Source organism: Schistocerca serialis, chromosome 2 (genome assembly GCF_023864345.2).
Source record: "Schistocerca serialis cubense isolate TAMUIC-IGC-003099 chromosome 2, iqSchSeri2.2, whole genome shotgun sequence".
Taxonomy (NCBI): Eukaryota; Metazoa; Arthropoda; class Insecta; order Orthoptera; family Acrididae; genus Schistocerca; species Schistocerca serialis.
The window spans coordinates 496,966,623-496,983,183 of NC_064639.1; the positions used below are offsets into that span (position 1 = coordinate 496,966,623).

Sequence of the window (16,561 nt, forward strand, 5' to 3'; positions counted from 1 at the left end):
TGCACGAATGGCAAAACGTCATTTTTTCGGATGAATCCAGGTTCTGTTTACAGCATCATGATGGTCGCATCCGTGTTTGGCGACATCGCGGTGAACGCACATTGGAAGAGTGTATTCGTCATCGCCATACTGGCGTATCACTCGGCGTGATGGTATGGGGTACCATTGGTTTCACGTCTCGGTCACCTCTTGTTCGCACTGACGGTACTTTGAACAGTGGACGTTACATTTCAGATGTGTTACGACCCGTGGCTCTAGCCTTCATTCGATCCCTGCGAAACCCAACATTTCAGCAGGATAATGCACAACCGCATGTTGCAGGTCCTGTACGGGCCTTTCTGGATACAGAAAATGTTCGACTGCTACCCTGGCCAACACATTCTCCAGATATCTCACCAACTGAAAACGTCTGGTCGATGGTGGCCGAGCAACTGGCTCGCTACAATACGCCAGTCACTACTCTTGTTGAACTGTGATATCGTGTTGAAGCTGCATGGGCAGCTGTACCTGTGCACGCCATCCAAGCTGTGTTTGACTCAATGCCCAGGCGTATCAAGACCGTTACTACGGCCAGAGGTGATTGTTCTGGGTACTGATTTCTCAGGATCTATGCACCCAAATTGCGTGAAAATGTAATCACATATCAGTTCTAGTATAATACAGGGTGTCTCAAAAATGACCGGTATATTTGAAACGGCAATAAAAACTGAACGAGCAGCGATAGAAATACACCGTTTGTTGCAATATGCTTGGGACAACAGTACATTTTCAGGCAGACAAACTTTCGAAATTACTGTAGTTACAATTTTCAACAACAGATGACGCTGCGGTCTGGGTAACTCTATGGTACGATATTTTCCACATATCCAACATGCGTAGCAATAATATGGCGTAGTCTCTGTCCAGGCTGTACTGAAAAATACAATAATCCACCAACAGAAGACTGGATTCAATGTTTCAAGTTTGAGGAGTGGTGGCATGAATCCTGCTCTTGTAATGAAGGTTCTAGCCACTTCATGTGTGATCTCTGTTAAAAAGATTTTCGTCCAACAGGAATATTTTTGCATGTTTTTGATGACAGGCCCAGATTTGTTCATTAGGTCCACAGTAACTGTTATATGCTGAGAAAAAAGGTATATTACGTTTATGTACGCTGTAAATTAAATAAAAGACGAAGAACTAAATGACACATATGTTTTTCTCATTTGATAATAATGCACAAATTTACCCCACTAGAAACGCACTCTTACCCCACGGTCGGGTAAGACTGCGGATTTGCATTGCTTTTTTTTACTAAGTGCGAATTACATTTTAAATTGTTTCTATAACTTTCTGACTCTGTCATATAACAGGCAAAATTCGGATGAAATGCCAGTTAAAATATAATTGTAATTTGTGACGTTTCCTTCAGTATATCGCTGTTTAAACCTTAAGTGCGCAGTCTTGCCCCACTTTACTCTAATACAATCCATACGCTTGTAAATATTCAGAAAGTGCTGTATTTTCCAGTAATTACTCAGTTTCTAATTTCACTTTATTCTGTTAACATGTGTTTCATATAGACATTCCAAATTCGATAGGGTATCCCATCCAGAGATAAAAAGAAAAATCGGTCCAAGATGTTAAATCTTCTAGCAATACCTTTTTCGGGGAGAATATGGACCAAGGAATCGGTTATTCATTGATTCCACTCGCAAGACGATTTCATAACTATGGTTTTATTTGTGCTGCTGCCGAACAATTATCACTGCAACTCTTCCTAGTTAATGTGCTCCGAGAATAACTCCTGCTAGTACAGGATTCACTCATGGAAGCACCGTGGAAAGCTCTGTGTCGTTTGCCGCAATGTCACGGTCAGAATCCGACTGCGGTCGCAATGATTTACATGTGCTGCGGTTTCCGTGGACGGGCGGAGATGGCTGCAACATCCCACCTTACTCTGACCTGACATCACCGAGCTTTCTGCGGGAAACGTCAGATGTAGTAGCTACGCGCGCACACATGTTCGTCCCGTCGTGAGACTCGGACGCTTTTCTTGAGGAGGTGACGCCATATCCCACGTCCTGTCATCCTGATTTAAGTTTCCCATGGTTTCGCCATGTTTTGGACCTTTAACAGCAGCCATGTTTGCAGAACAAACTAGAACGTAAGCTCTGTCTCTTCATGAAAATCGCCAAATCTTCTAGTGCTATTCTTCTTAACGAAACGCGTTTCAGCACACCTGTGGCATCTCAGTGGGGTCTTATTTACTGAAGTCTGAAAATATGTTTTGGAACAAAATTCGTAAACAATAGGCCTAAAACATTTGTAGTGCCTTCATTAACTGGTCAGATTGCTTGCCGTCTATAAGAGCATGATATTTGTGAAGGTAGTTGCAGAGTTAATTAATTCATTTGTGTAGCTATCCTTGTCGTCATGCATATGTTCAGCTCTTGCAGATGGAGGCATACAAACAGTGTCGTGTTAGTCTTACCAACAGCATTTAAGTTTAACCACTGTATTTTAAAACAAAATGTTTATATCCATACTGTATGTCTGGCGGGAGTCGGACTGTTTTCCTGCTTCGACTGGAGGATCATACCAAGGTCTTTCTTACTCTTGTTTTCTCAAGTTTTTTTTTTTTCTCTAGTGTGTGCGCCCCGCGAATTCATTTGTTCAGATTCATCCATTTTTATTTTAGCATTAAACAGGAAACTCTGTCCTCGTATTCGGCAGATTATTATTTATTTGACAGTGACCCGCGTTTCGGCGTGTTAGATCAGTCAGGCAAAAAATGAATGTGGCATTTTTTAAAACCATTCTGAACCGTCTATGTTGCCTTTTATGTTAATTTCTTCAATCAGCAAAATATTGTGCAATTTCGTAGGGTAGTGCGATCATTTAGAAAACGTTTTCCTTGCGTTATTGCCCTCCGTATGTGGAAGTTCTTTTTATGCAAGTTTTTGGTACAGAATGAGGTTGAATTTAAATATTTTTACAACTGTTTCAATTTCTGTTAGGTAGTGGATATAGGCAACAAAGTGATCAACAAATCTACAATGTGAGTTACCAACTAACACCCACGATCACACGTGCAGTCACACACACACACACACACACACACAGGTAACAGTCATGGGAAATTAGCATCCTGCAATGCTTCTGCCGTTGCCTGTATGAAGTCAATCTCAGTGAACGCTGTGAGAATTGTAGGCGATTCTACAGAAGTAAGGGCTAAAGAGAATTATCGTAAGAACAGGCTGTGTAATATACGTCTTTAATTACGTAAGGAAATTTTCGATAAAGTTCAGAGAAGGTGATGGCTTTTCTTAATCTCATAAAGTGTATTACGGAGCCGCAATGTCAATTCTGTTAAAAAGAGTAGCCTCGGAAAGGCTGTAAGTACGTATTTATCGGTTAAATACTGTACATTTGCTGCGCATTACGTATGATATTTTCTTTGAGAAGAAGACGACAATTTCTTTGGGTAGAACTCTCATTAATACCAACATTTCAGCTCAGCATGATCACGTTCACCAAAATTATACTTTATTCGGAATGCAGACAGGTTAGTTGTCGCGGTTAGTTACTATTTGTAGCATCGACTGAAAGGTATCAACAAATTTACTCTCGCGTTCTGCCTGTAAATGAAAATGGTAGTGTTTCTGGAGGAGGGGGGGTACTATTGCTTGAAAAAGTCTTCTGGTGCACATGTAATTGTACTTTGCCGAAAGATGTGTTCTCAGGTCCCAACCAAAAAGTCTGATGTTATTTGGGCGTAGTTTGTGGTAACAGTATTTAAATGTACGTTTCGAGAAGTACAGTTATGTTTCGAGTCCCGAAGGGTACTAAAGTATTCAAAAGCTCTTTGACGTCACTTCCGCGATGGATTCAACGTAAACCTGAAAGTAACAAACGTAATGAAAGCAGTGCAGTAGTGCTATTGGCATTTCTCGCGAATGTGTCTATTAGTCCGCACTACATAAGGAAATGTACATGTAGTGATTTAAAATTATTCCTTCTAATACAATCTTATGAAGCTGCGGGGATCGTGAAAACAATTCTTAAGCAACTACTCAGTATTGCATGTTTATAACGATAAATGTCACGGGCAACTGTCGACGCTTTGGAACGTCATCTCACCTACCAGACGGTTTTCGTCTCATTGCGTCATCCTCAGATAGCACTGACTGACCGCCGTCTGTTGTGTACACTTTTCAACCCGTGCGCAGAAAAAATAAATGCGTTGCAGCTAGTTCAAAAGGTGAGGCACAAAGGCTATTTAGATAGAGGAATAACAAACCAGGAAAGTGGTACACATCTGCTGCAGAGCTTAAGAAGCTGGAATTTCATACCTGTATAAAAGAAAGACAGATTGAAATCATTATAAGCTCTCATTAAAACGAGCGGATAGATTCACATTCAAATATTTGTACTGCAACTCTGATTCTTTTTCTCAGTAAGTGAATTCCCTGTTATCATTTCGGTAGCCTCCCGCCTGAGGTTCGAGTCCTACCTCGGGCATGGGTGTGTGTGTTGTTCTTAGCGTAAGTTAGTTTAAGTAGTGTGTAAGTCTAGAGACCGATGACCTAAACAGTTTGGCCCCCTAGGAATTAACACACATTTGAACATTTTGTGAACATTTCTGTAGATACACTGAAATATATATAATTCTCCATATAACACAGTTACTTTCTGTAAACCACTAGTTATTCACGTACTGCATAGTTCTCGAATTGCTTGTAGTTGGTGCATGAAAGAAGTACATCCTTTCCATATCTTAACTTAAAAAATATAGCTCGTAGTTTCTTTCGAGGCTCTTAGGAGCTCCAATGCAACTTTTGCAATTCCATTGACAAGATGAAGACGTAAAATTTTATTCTTGGTTGACAAATATGGTACTATGTAAAAGTGTATCACACAAGTTTCAATAGTCCAAAGGGGAAACGTGGATTAATGTCAGTAATTGACAATAATTCATAAACATTGTTTATTAAAAATGTTTCTACTGTTTCCAAACCTTGAAAAGGAACGTCGTAAATTTACAAATATTCCACATTGAGGATTTCAGAAACTGAACAACAACTTGGATGCGAGTAGGAGTTGGCTGTGGCCCTGTTGGATTAATTATCCTGACATTCCTCTGAAACAATTTTCTGAAACCACGGAAAGCCTAAATATGAGTTCGTGACGTAACCACTGTTCCAGATTATACAAATATACATGTCATTTTACAGATCATTCTCCATCGAGACTGGGAAGGGTTTTACTACTTGTGTATTGCCTCACCTAAGTCTGATAACTATCACGAAATGTGCGGTGTACTCCTTATTTTGTGGACGGCGTGCGTCGTAACAATTTTCTGTAAGTTTGGATAAAAACGTTTTCCGTTGAGTACGTATTTGTACAAGACGAGATCAGGACGTTTCCTTATACCTAATTTTGTAATATTTTGCTTTGTAGATTATCTGAAGATGCCTGCAACGTCATTGAAATTTGAAAATAAAAACCTCCGCAAAGAAGACTGTATTTTTATCTCGAATGAAGTTTGTTCAGTGTCTCACTCCATTTGCAGTGTAACTCGAACAGACACAAAGATTCCTCGGAAACTGTCGCATAGCTGTTTTCTTGTGCGTTTTAAACCATATTGTACATGTACATTCAAAAAATGGCTCTGAGCACTATGGGACTTAACATCTGAGGTCATCAGTCCCCTAGAACTTAGAACTACTTAAACCTAACTGACCTAAGGACATCACACACATCCATGCCCGAGGCAGGATTAGAACCTGCGCTCGTGCGGTCGCGCGATTCCAGACTGAAGCGCCTAGAACCGCTCGGCCAAACCGGCCGTCAAATGTACATTCCATATGTCTTCAAGTAACCCCAAGGCATCGTCTTACCCTTCTCTAAGAATAATCAAATGAAGATAGATCATATTTCACGCAGGGTGAATGTATACAGACTGTTTGGAAATTCCGCTTACAATTTTCTAGGACATGCAAAGGGCGCTTGGCAGACGATGGTTTGAGTAGGAGCACTTGTTCGGTGGAGCGCAGTTCCAGCTGATAAGTTCCTTTTGTCCGTTCCTCGAAGCTTTCGTAGCCTCTCCGCCGCGACCGGAACCCCTGCACCACTGCCGGTGTGCGGCTCACTGGCCCACAGTTTTACACTGACGAGTCAAAGACACTGGTACAGGCATGCGCATTCAAATACAGAGATATGTAAACAGGCAGAATACGGCACTGCAGTCGGCAACGCATATATAAGTCAAGTGTCTGGTGCATTTGTTAGTCTGCAGCTCGTGGTCGTGCGGTAGCGTTCTCGCTTCCCACGCCCGGGTTCCCGGGTTCGATTCCCGGCGGGGTCAGGGATTTTCTCTGCCTCGTGATGACTGGGTGTTGTGTGATGTCCTTAGGTTAGTTACGTTTAAGTAGTTCTAAGTTATAGGGGACTGATGACCATAGACGTTAAGTCCCATAGTGCTCAGAGCCATTTGAATTTGCATTTGTTAGATCGGTTACTGCTGCTACAGTGGCGGGTTATCAAGATTTAAGTGAATCTGACAGTGGTATTATAGTTGGCGCACGAGCTATGAGACACTGCATCTCAGAGGTAGCGATGAAGTGGGGATTTTCCAGTACGACCATTTCACGAGTGTACCGTAAAAATCAGGTGTCCAGTAAAACATCAAATCTCCGACATCGCCACGGCTGGAATAAGATCCTGCAAGAGCGGGACCAACAACGTCTGAAGAAAATCGTTCAGTATGACAGAAGTGCAACACTTCCGTAAACTGCTGCAGATTTCAATGCTGGACCATCATCAAGTGACAGCGTACGAACCATTCAACGAAACATCATCGATATGGGCTTTCAGATCGGAAGGCCCACTCGTGTACACTTGACGGCCGCCAGCCTTGTTTTAACCTGTGAGACAGGCCTCAACTTCTCTTAAGTCAACAATGAAAAAGCCCCATAGTTATCTACTCACTTTCAGGAAGGATTCCGAGATACTGCCACTGTAATGGAATATGTTTATCACTAACATATAATTAGACCCTTCCTACTGGCACTTAACAATTTTCTCCCGTAATCACCACAACCACAAAACAGCAATGCAGTTTATATTCAATACGAAAAGAGTCAGACAAAAATCATCACTCACCCATTTTCACGGAAAGAAGTCAAATTTATTGGCACTAATTAACCCTAGGCATGTCCATCTCGTTAACTAAAACATTACCGCCCAGCTAGATACTGGCACCGCGCTATACTCTGATATCTCTCTGTTTACCGAACAAGGCCACTCTCACAAATTCCCATCACTCGCCGAGAAAAACAGGAAAGTGCCTGAGCGGAATTGCACGCTCACGTACTGGAGCGCACTTCTGAATGGTTTGTAGGCTTTCCGTACGGAAAAAATAACCTCTTTAATCACGGAGGATTACTAACTCCGTACTTCCGAAATAATAACCACTTTAAGACAAACACTGCCACAGAGGGCAACTACGACTAGGCGACCCTAAGATTTTGTGAGCTCCCAAAAAGCTCCACGACATTATTTAGCCTCTGGGCATTGCAGGCAATCGGAATTAGGGAAGACATTCAAATGGTTCAAATGGCTCTGAGCACTATGGGACTTAACTTCTGAGGTCATCAGTCCCCTAGAACTTAGAACTACTTAAACCTAACTAACCTAAGGACATCACACACATCCATGCCCGAGGCAGGATTCGAACCTGTGACCGTAACGGTCGCGCGGTTCCAGACTGTAGCGCCTACAACCGCTCGGCCACATCGTCGGGCGAAGACATTCTCACTGACCATTTCATGATACTGCTTGCCGCACTTCCGTGATGTGCTACTTTCTGTCAGGTATTGAAAACTCCAACTATCCCGGAGACATACTCGCCCTTAAAATCCACCTATTCACTATCTGTTTAGGAGGATAAGGGAAAGACTGGCCCATCATCTTCAAGACGAACAAAAATTCCCTCTGCAGCAGGCAACTGACTGAGCCAACTATAGTAGCGAACAGGTTAAGAACATATGGGTGACTGGGAAATGATATGTTAGACAGTGGTTAAACACCAGTAAACAGGTAGGAAATACGTTTCATTTCTCCGCTATTACTGACCTACTGACTAAAGAGCGACAATAGCTCAGTCACTGACATTTAATTAAATAATGCGGTAACAACGCCAGTTGCTAACCGCTGGTGTAATTTGGAAGAGTATCTGGACCATGAGTGGAAGGAGAGACGCCCATTATACAGCTTTACGCTTGAATATCGTACGTTTGATCTGTCCTTAGCGTCGAGAATTGCTGGCACACTAGGTAGCTGGTAACAAATGGAGTAATTTTTACATGAATTTACTGAGAGGCAGGGCGTGTCTTAAAGCCCAGCAGACATTGTAGTCTTTAGCACCTTGGAAGGGATGGGGAAGACAATCGGCTGAGCCCATTTCGAAGAAACGCGATTTGGGGAAACCACAGCGTAAGGCTGGACGGGGACTTGTACCACAGTTCTCCGAAATACGGGTGCAGCGTCTTAACCGCTGCACGAACTTTCTCGATCTGAACTACTACTGACATTTCACCAAGCACGTTGAAGAGAGAGAAACACATTGCTTTACAAGTCTCTTGCTGTAGCGAGGATACGGCACGTACTGCGGACATGGGTTTCTATTGAAACCATTATCTGTCGACACTCTCTGGAACTTTGGTAGGGAAATTCCCAAACAACTTGTGTTTATTCTGGTGCTGTAGGCGAGAGTGTTGTAGTTCGTGGATGTTGTACCTACGGGAACATGATGTTTACTGGCCGGTTTTCCAATCTAATTACTGATTTTTGAATAACATGAGTGGATGAGCTCTAGAAACCTCAATAAGCAATTTACGGAAATTGTACTGTTTTTGTTGTTGCGAGGCACAAGCTGTGTTTTGTACAGCGTTCGTAAATATTACGGGTTCTACATATCTGAGTGCTGTATAATACATTAAGTTATTTGAGAGATATTGTTAATGCTTCAGTTACAGGGTTTATGACGAGAAAAATGCTACATGTGTTTATAACTATTTTCACAACGTGAAATGTTGTTGCAGTTGCGAATGTGAACAACCATCAGCTGTACAACGGAATGACAACAGTGAACATTTGTGCCGGGCCGGGGCTCGAACTCGGATTTCCCGCTATACGCTTCCGGACGTCACTTGACACCCTCAAGTTCATCGTTGATCCATTCACCCACTTTTTGTGTTACAGCGCGCCGGCTTGGCTATCCGTGCACGTCCCACGGCCAGACCCGAACTTTTATACGTTGTTCCTGCGTCGCCACGTCTGCTCGTACACGTGTTCGTACAGGGCAGGACAGTTTTTTAATTGAATGTCGCTGCCCGGTATCGACGGATGAATACGAATTTGCAGTGGCTGTGTTGTTAAGAAGACCGATGCAACGTTCTTTAGGACCTGTAGCCATGTCCGAAGGAGCATTGCATCGCTCTTCTCAACAACACAGCCACTGAAATTTCGTATTCATATAACATGAGGGTAGTTAAGGCATTCTTTGTCGGTTGTGCACCTTCTATTAACTTCAAACAGGAACAGGCGATATTTAAAAATTAACCGAGTTTATTTAATGTCTTAACAATTTTCCCTGTCTTGAAAGTGGAAATTTATGGCGCTTCCGAATAGTTTCTACTTCAAAATGATTTTAACTTGCAACTGGTTTTTTATAATGCCAACAGGTTATTTATGTGAATCAGAGTTATAATGTAACACACAGACTATTAAAAACAGCCGGCCTGTGTGACCGATCGGTTCTAGGCGCTTCAGTCTGGAACCGCGCGACCGCTAGGTCGCAGGTTCGAATCCTGCCTCGGGCGTCGATGTGTGTGATGTCCTTAGGTTAGTTAGGTTTAAGTAGTTCTAAGGTCTAGGGGACTGATGACCTCAGATGTTAAGTCCCATAGTTCTCAGAGCCATTTTTTTAAAAACAGTACTGACAAAATTTTCCCGCTTGCAGCACTTTTAAATTTGAATAGAATCTTTGCTCTTAGGAACATGACGATGTTGTAGCATGGTTTTTCACATTTGGGAAAACCTTACTTTTCCAAAAAACTAAAAAAAAAGGCTGCAGCACACAGCATCTGAAAATGGAATAAGAAAATATATTAAACTGCTATTACAGTGTCGTAATAGGGTGCAGTCTGAAACTGTTCCAAGGCACTAAACTCTCCCCTTTATCAAATGAAGCATCCTCATAAAGAATCATATGCACTTTTTGACATGTGACCTACCATACGACGTATCTGTGGCTATGTAAGCTGCTGATCAGCTTCAGTGCGAAACGCTACCTACCCACTCGGAAGAACTCCTTAATTCGAGAGTAGGTGTTTGCATGTTTGGTGTATTCAAGACAAATCTGTGAGAATACCAGTTTCTTTGGAATAAAATGACAACGGCCTCCATCAGCTGCCTAGGGGACCCCGTCTGCTTGTCACCATGTGGATCTCAACGACGGCGCTGGGTGACTGGAGGCGCACTGGCCGACGTGCCCACGTCAACAGTCGTCTCTCTATCTCTGTCCGAGCACTCTCGTACAGCGCAAAAAACAGTGAGCATTCTCGCACTGTCGTATAAAATGTCCGCTTGTTCATATTTAACAGCCACATACAGGCTGAAAGCAATGTCGGCGTAAATGGAACGTCGTCTCAGGTGGTTCGTTACAGAGCAATTGCATTTCGTTCGATTTCTTACTCCTGTCTGTACTGCACTAAAAATATCTGCAGAGTAGTACAAATACCGACGGTATGAGCTTTGTGTTTAGGTTGGAAGCAAACTTGTTCCGTTCACTCACGGCACTTGCTGTTGTCAATAGTGATCTCCACTTAACCCTCCGCCCTCAAGTTTACATTAAAAAAAATATGTAGTTGACTTATCGTTAGCCATTTAGCCAAACCAAATTAGTATTTACAGACTGTTACTCTATATCACCAAGTGGGCATTTTAACATTGTTGTAAGGTAGTGTTCCATTTACATGTTTCACGAAACGCAGGTTTATGTACACTATCAGCTGCTGTATAAATTTTATTGAAATGCGCTATTAATTCTTCATTTATGCGACCATATTGTCCGTCGTTGGTTTACAGTTGTTGAAGGTATTTAAAATTCTTTTTTCTCAACTACAAGAAAATCCGTGTTTTATCACCAAACGCGTTTCCTTTTATTGAGATAAAGCATCATCAGTGAAGGTATTTCACGAGCGAAAAACCAGGCATGCAATACCACCATTGATGATGTTTTATTTCAATGAAGCTAAACGCATTTGATGACAAAATATGCATTTTTTTGTAGCTGCCAAGACGGAATTAAAATACCTTCAATAATGTGTTACTGATGTCGGTCTATGTAAGCCATCTAAGCTCTGTGGTCTACATAAATCGGAGCTACTGGCACATTTTGATAAAGTTTGTACAGCCGCTGCTGGTTTATGTAAACATGTATTTCATAAACATTTTAAATTACACGAATAACATTTAAACTTCTTAGATATGAAATGGTAGAAGTCGAGCTATTATTACTTTTCACTGTTTAAAGTAGATGAATGGAAATGCCGTGTGGCTAGGGCCTCCCATCAGGTAGACCGTTCGCCTGGTGCAGGTCTTTCGAGTTGACGCCACTTCGGCGGCTTGCATGTCGATGGTGATGAAATGAGGATGATAAGGACAGCCTAACACCTAGTTGCTGAGCGGAGAAAACCTGCGACTCAGCCGGGAATCGAACCCGGGCCGTTAAGTATGACATTCCATCGCGCTGACCACTCAGCTATCAGGGGCGGACAACTGTTTAAAGCATCACAATAACATTGAAGAGTTCGCAGTATTCACCGTGCTTGAATATCTTATTCATACGAGGTCGCATACTGGTGTACTGGTGGACTGCTCATCAGAAGACAGTAACTTCACGGTATTCCTCTTGTATACCACTGATTCCCATCTTGAATGCAGTACTGCTCGTGCCTGCCTCGTTTTTTTTTTTCCTGCAGTGTTAGTAATACATTAACAGTGATACATGGCAGTATGCATAGGTTTGTTGACGAAGAGTTTGCCAATATGCACCTCGTATGTGGGTTCACTGAATGCAATAGAAGAGCGGCACAGCTACACTATACTGAGCTGCTGCTGCAACAAAGATACCCTCATGACAGTACTTTTGTATCTGTGAGTTGTTCAATTATTCTGTATTTTGTGCTGTACGTTGGTAATTGGATGTTACAGCGTTCTTCATTGTTGTGAAGATATTTTCACAGTAACAAAGGTAATTAGGAACTCAAACTAGATAAATAATTACTACACTATTAATCTGTAACGAGCCATTGAAGACCACGTGTCCCTTCTACGAATATACTGAAAAAATATCCCTGAATAAATTCAGAAATTTTTCGATTGAGATCGGCTATACGCTGAACATTTGATCGTTGTTGTACAACACTGTGAAGTTCTTGCGTTGTAAAAATGCATCTCTATTTTGTCAGTGGTACCAGAAGACGACAGCCGTTCTCGAAATTCTGTAAGAATGCAGAGCGTGACGGGGATAACATTGAATAAAATGCTGTCGGGTTTCCAGGCATATCAAGTGGTTAAAATGCCACGAGCTTTCTACCAAGCATCCGGCCGGAGTGGCCGAGCGGTTAAAGGCGCTACAGTCTGGAACCGCACGACCGCTACGGTCGCAGGTTCGAATCCTGCCTCGGGCATGGATGTGTGTTATGTCCTTAGGTTAGTTAGGTTTAAGTAGTTCTAAGTTCTTGGGGACTTATGACCACAGCAGTTGAGTCCCATAGTGCTCAGAGCCATTGTCAAAGCGAATGACAACGAACGATAATGGTCAGGGAATGCGTGGTCGAAAGCTCGTGGCATTTTACCACGTGACGTAGCTGGAAACCAGAGAACATTTCGTTCGTTCTCGAAGTTCGGTTATTGTTGGCCACAGAGCTACGAAAACTTCCCTCGGGATATTGTGACGGTGCTGCCCATTCGCCAGTTCGAATTCGATTCTCGCTATCACGATGCAGAAGTGAGCGCCTGACTGTAAATGAGTGAGAGGACACAGCGGCGCATTCTCCAGCAGGTGGGTACTCGCCAGCAGCAGGTGGGTACTCACGAGCAACAGGTGGCGGCGAACGGCGGCGTCTCGCGGGCGGCCATGCGTGTGCGCGCGGTGCAGCGGCAGGTGTGCGTGGGGTGCCGGGCTCAGCCGAGGTGTGCTCAGTGCGAGGAGCTGTGGCGGACTGGCTGAGCCGCCGACACACCTGGGCGGGCCGCCGCCGCCGCCGCAGCCACCGAAGGCGGCCGCCGCGTCTGCAGGCAACGTCACGCGCGCCCGGCGAACGTGTCTGCGGCCGCAGGGCCGAGGTCAGGGTAGCCGCCACCGCCCTTGCGGCAGCTTCCGCTGCAGGTGGCCGCCCACCAGCAACAGGTGCCGGGCGAGGTGGCGCACTGCACTCGCGAGGAAGGCTCTTCAAATTCCAGTTTGGGTGTCGACTTCTACATTTTCTGTGGGTTTCATTAAACATTAGACTACCAGGAGTCTATAACATCCACCATATACATATTTTTTTTATTACAAGTGGAATATGAACTTGTGGATAATATTCATTCAATTATGTAATTATTTCTTAAAAAGATGATAATTATGTAAAACAGAGACATTATTTGTCTCACATTCTTTGTTAATCTATATCATTCTTTTCTTTTGTTGTGTATCCTTTTGTCGTCTTCTTCTGGTGTACATCGCCGACGCAAGACGCGAATCGATTTGAGGTCTATTAAATGAAAAACATTTAATGTAAAATTATTGTACATTTATGTTCATTTGCTGGTAAAAACAAATAGCGCCAAATGCATTAAAACTATTTATGATTAATTATTGAAAATTCACTTCCTCTTTTAATTATAATTTTGTATTAATTGCTTTATCATAGCCACAAGAAGCGCAGCCATTGTTAGTTGCGATTATATAGCAACTTCGTCTGTACTTCTAGTTGCAAATAGCATGGGTTTGTGTTAAACCAATTTTCAAAACAATTTAATAATTTTTTTATTGGTGGCATCAATGATTTATTGGGAAAAGGAAAATCTTAATTAAAAAAGAAATCCTCTATCTTTTGTTGACCGCCATCTTAACTTTTATTACAGCGGCAAATTTAAATTACTTGAAACTGCAAACTTTCAATATTTCGATGTGTAAGAAATAAATGTGCACCGGTGGTACTGAACTCTCTTTATAAAAGAAAAAAATAATCGAATCAGACTGCATCTTCTAAGAACAGTGCTGATGGTATTTATTGTTGAACAAGATTTCATTGCTGATGTATGTGGCCAAAATTAAACTACGCACGAATCATGGAGAAAACTATTTCTGGTAGCATACGTCAGTGTTGTGTGCGGGTGGTATTCTGTGGTTCCTTTTCATGATCAATTTGCTAAGAATAATTAAATCCATCGAAGACAAAAAAAGTGATAAAAGCTCTGATGTACGATCTGTAATTTTAGTGATATGAACACAGCTTACAGTCAACATTATTACACTACGTCAGGTGGAATTCTTGAGCAATTTGAACAAAATAATTATCCGGGAGAAGTTGTAGATCAAAATGGTTCAAATGGCTCTGAGCACTATGGGACTTAACATCTGAGGTCATCAGTCCCCTAGAACTTAGAACTACTTAAACCTAACTAACCTAAGGACATCATACACATCCATGCCCGAGGCAGGATTCGAACCTGCGACCGTAGCGGTCACGCGGTTCCAGACTAAAGCGCCTATAACCGCACGGCCACACCGGCCGGCTTGTAGTTTGAATAATGCATTATACATGTCTATAATATTGTCAGTATCGTTTACAAAATCAAATCAATGCAACTGCTAAAAAAAAAAAAACAGAGTGAATTCAAACCACAGAATACCATAGAGTATCGTATCATCCATATTCGTTGCACTTGTCGCTGTTGATGATACACAAAAACCGCACAAGCCTTTGGCACCATCTCTGTCTGTTGTGCTCTGGATATACCTGATAGATATCACGGTCAAATACAGAGCTCCAAGGTACTGGTTAAAGATGGGGAGACTAGATGTACGCACAATTCCTGGTGTACCGATACTGACGACACGTCGCCTAAGAAGTTGGCGTTTGGACAGGTGGCAAAGTGAGTGCAATATAAGTGATAAGGGACGTAGACTGTGGGACTTCTTCCCTGACGTAAGGGAGAATGAAACCTACCGATCCCAGCCGCGGTATGGTATATTTCTTAAATGGACGCGTTCCTTATCCCACTCTCTTGAACTTGGTGGGTCTGAAACAGAAACCTATATACACGCGCTGGGCTGGGAAGAAGCTTCCCCAGAACACACTGTCTTCCTCTGCTTGTAGTAGGCGAACAATAAGGTATACATCACACTTAGACTACACAGAAACAGAAATAAATACACTACTGGCCATTGAAATTGCTGTACCACGACGATGACGTGCTACAGACGCGAAATTTAACCGACAGGAAGAAGATGCTGTGACATGCAAATGACTAGCTTTTCAGAGCATTCACACAAGGTTGGCGCCGGTGGCGAAATCTACAACTTGCTGACATGAGGAAAGTTTCCAACCGATTTCTCATACACAAACAGCAGTTGACCGGCGTTGCCTGGTGAAACTTTGTTGTGATGCCTCGAGTAAGGAGGAGAAATGCGTATCATCACGATTCCGAATTTGATGAAGCCTACCGCGATTGCGATTTATCGTATCGCGATATTGCTGCTTGCGTTGGTCGAGATCCAATGACTGTTACCAGAATATGGAATCGTTGGGTTCAGGAGGGTAATACGGAACGCCGTGCTGGATCCCAACGGCCTCGTATGACTAGCAGTCGAGATGACAGGCATCTTATCCGCATGGCTGTAACGGATTGTGCAGCCACGTCTCGATCCCTGAGTCAACAGATGGGGACGTTTGCAAGACAACAACAATTCTGCGGGAACAGTTCGATGACGTTTGCAGCAGCATGGACTATCAGCTCGGAGACCATGTCTGCGGTTACCCTTTGACGCTGCATCACAGACATGTACTGCGATGGTGTACTCAACGACGGACCTGGGTGCACGAATGGCGAAACGTCATTTTTTCGGATGAATCCAGGTTCTGTTTACAGTTCATGATGGTCGCATCCGTGTTTAGCGACATCGCGGTGAACGCACATTGTTATCGCCATACTGGCGTATCGCCCGGTGTGATGCTATGGGGTGCCATTGGTTATACGTCTCCGTCACCTCTTGTTCGCATTGACGGCACTTTGAACAGTGGACGTTACATTTCAGATGTGTTACGACCCGTGGCTCTAGCCTTCATTCGATCTCTGCGAAACCCTACATTTCAGCAGGATAATGCACGACCGCATGTTGCAGGTCTTGTACGGGCCTTTCTGGATGCAGAAAATGTTCTACTGCTGCCCTGGCCAGCACATTCTCCAGATCTCTCACCAATTGAAAACGTTTTCTGGTCAATGGTGGCCGAGCAACTGG

General features: G+C 43.0%; 1 protein-coding gene across 1 annotated transcript in view; it reads right to left on the reverse strand.

Moving 5' to 3' along the window:
* The window catches only part of LOC126457434 (pH-sensitive chloride channel 2-like), a 276,278-nt gene extending 263,011 nt beyond the window's left edge, over positions 1-13,267 (reverse strand). Inside the window, exon 1 of the mRNA XM_050093705.1 lies at positions 13,148-13,267. Coding sequence (XP_049949662.1) covers positions 13,148-13,191 — 44 coding nt within the window. The 5' untranslated portion in view covers positions 13,192-13,267. The remainder of the gene's footprint in view (positions 1-13,147) is intronic.
* Between the last annotated feature and the right edge of the window lie 3,294 nt (positions 13,268-16,561).